This window comes from Terrapene carolina, unplaced genomic scaffold (genome assembly GCF_002925995.2).
Source record: "Terrapene carolina triunguis isolate 2854851 unplaced genomic scaffold, T_m_triunguis-2.0 Scaffold95, whole genome shotgun sequence".
Lineage (NCBI taxonomy): Eukaryota > Metazoa > Chordata > Testudines > Emydidae > Terrapene > Terrapene triunguis.
In genome coordinates this window covers 19117420-19118943 of record NW_020664446.1, presented here as the reverse complement: position 1 = coordinate 19118943, position 1524 = coordinate 19117420, and the positions used below count along the sequence as shown (strand labels likewise).

Below are 1524 nucleotides of genomic sequence, written 5' to 3'. Positions count from 1 at the left end.
CAAAATTAGCAACCATCTTTGTTAAATAAAACTGTAAACTACTCTCTTAGCATAGTTTATGAGCATGATCACCAAACCAAAGCCATTTTGAATCCAGATACAAAAAAACACCCCCCCCCCTTCCTTGGCCTCTCTCTTTAGTTAATACACACTAATATTTTGGTATAATATAGGCTCTTTCCTTGAGAATGAGTGAAAATGTGAGAATTTCCATTTGTGATTTCAAAAATGAAATAAAATCCCACAAAAACAAACAGATGTGATTCCAGGCCAGATTCCTATCACATATAAAGGAACCTCACTTTCAGAATGCGAGGTGCATGGAAGTACAACAACATAGCATTTCCTCTCCACCTCTAGCTCATCCAAAAATTTCAATCGGTGCAGCTGTAGAAGATGCTTAAATGTAAAAAGTAAACAGTAAAATCTGATACAAACTTCAGTATTAGCAATAATCTATACAATCCTCACAGAGAAAAATGGACAACAGTCCTAACTTTATGGAAATCAAACTAACAAGATCACACTGGAGGGAAATAGGTTCTGACACAGCTAGAAAGTGGAACTAGAATTGAATAGGAAAGTAATGGTGTCCCTGTTTAGTGGATTTACTCCTCAACTTTGGGCCTACATATAAGTCACCACAGCCTTTGATAGACATGACACCCCTAATGGTTCTAGAGAAATGTAACTGGGTTTTCAGAAATGATTCGGAAAACATACAAAATTTAGTAGAGAATGCAATTCTTCCTATAGGTTTTTCTCACCCTCTTATATTCCCGCTGTTGAAATCAATACTTTTCTATCAAATCCTCCAGGATAGATTTGTTTAGCCTTTTTAAAAAGGATGTGTGAATAAAATACAAACAATTAATATAAAATGAATATATTGCACTTTAATTCAATACAAGATCTCCTAAGTGTCCTTAATCTTCAAGATCTTAACAGACTTGCCTAATAGCAAAGCGAACTGATGTGATAGTGACAGGATGTGGAGAGGATTCTTTCCCTGACTCAGTTTTCTATGCCGACCCTAGCTTTTGAGACACAGTTGAGGGATGAACATTGGCAGCTGTCTTAACAAGGATTTTTACTCAAATGTATCCTTTTTATTAGAAAAATCCAAGGACTGTGGTCTCAAATTAACATAAAATGTTAACCAGCAATAAAATGCAGACCAAAGATAATGGTTATTAAATAAAAATAATCAAGCTTTAATCACACATTCCAATTCAAATTAATAGATTAATAGTAAACATGTAAATCTTAGTCTTACCTGGGAACATAGAGTTATAATAAGCAGAAAACCCATATTCCGAGTTATAGGAGTCTCTGTGTAATAGAACTGTCAGTGTGTTTGAAGATGATACATAGCTGAGATTTGACCCATTACAGATTCTCCCAAGTAAGGGGGATGCATACAGGGGTCCATCATAGATTTCAATAAATTCCTGAAAGCAGTTCAAACTGTGGAAGAAAGTTAACAACATATGTTTTATAAACTGGGTAATATAGTCACATTAT

General features: G+C 34.7%; 1 protein-coding gene across 1 annotated transcript in view; it reads right to left on the bottom strand.

The window, feature by feature from the left end:
- The window catches only part of CUZD1 (CUB and zona pellucida like domains 1), a 13082-nt gene that overhangs the window by 9459 nt on the left and 2099 nt on the right, over positions 1 to 1524 (bottom strand). Inside the window, exon 2 of the mRNA XM_029911370.1 lies at positions 1277 to 1467. Coding sequence (XP_029767230.1) covers positions 1277 to 1467 — 191 coding nt within the window. The remainder of the gene's footprint in view (positions 1 to 1276; positions 1468 to 1524) is intronic.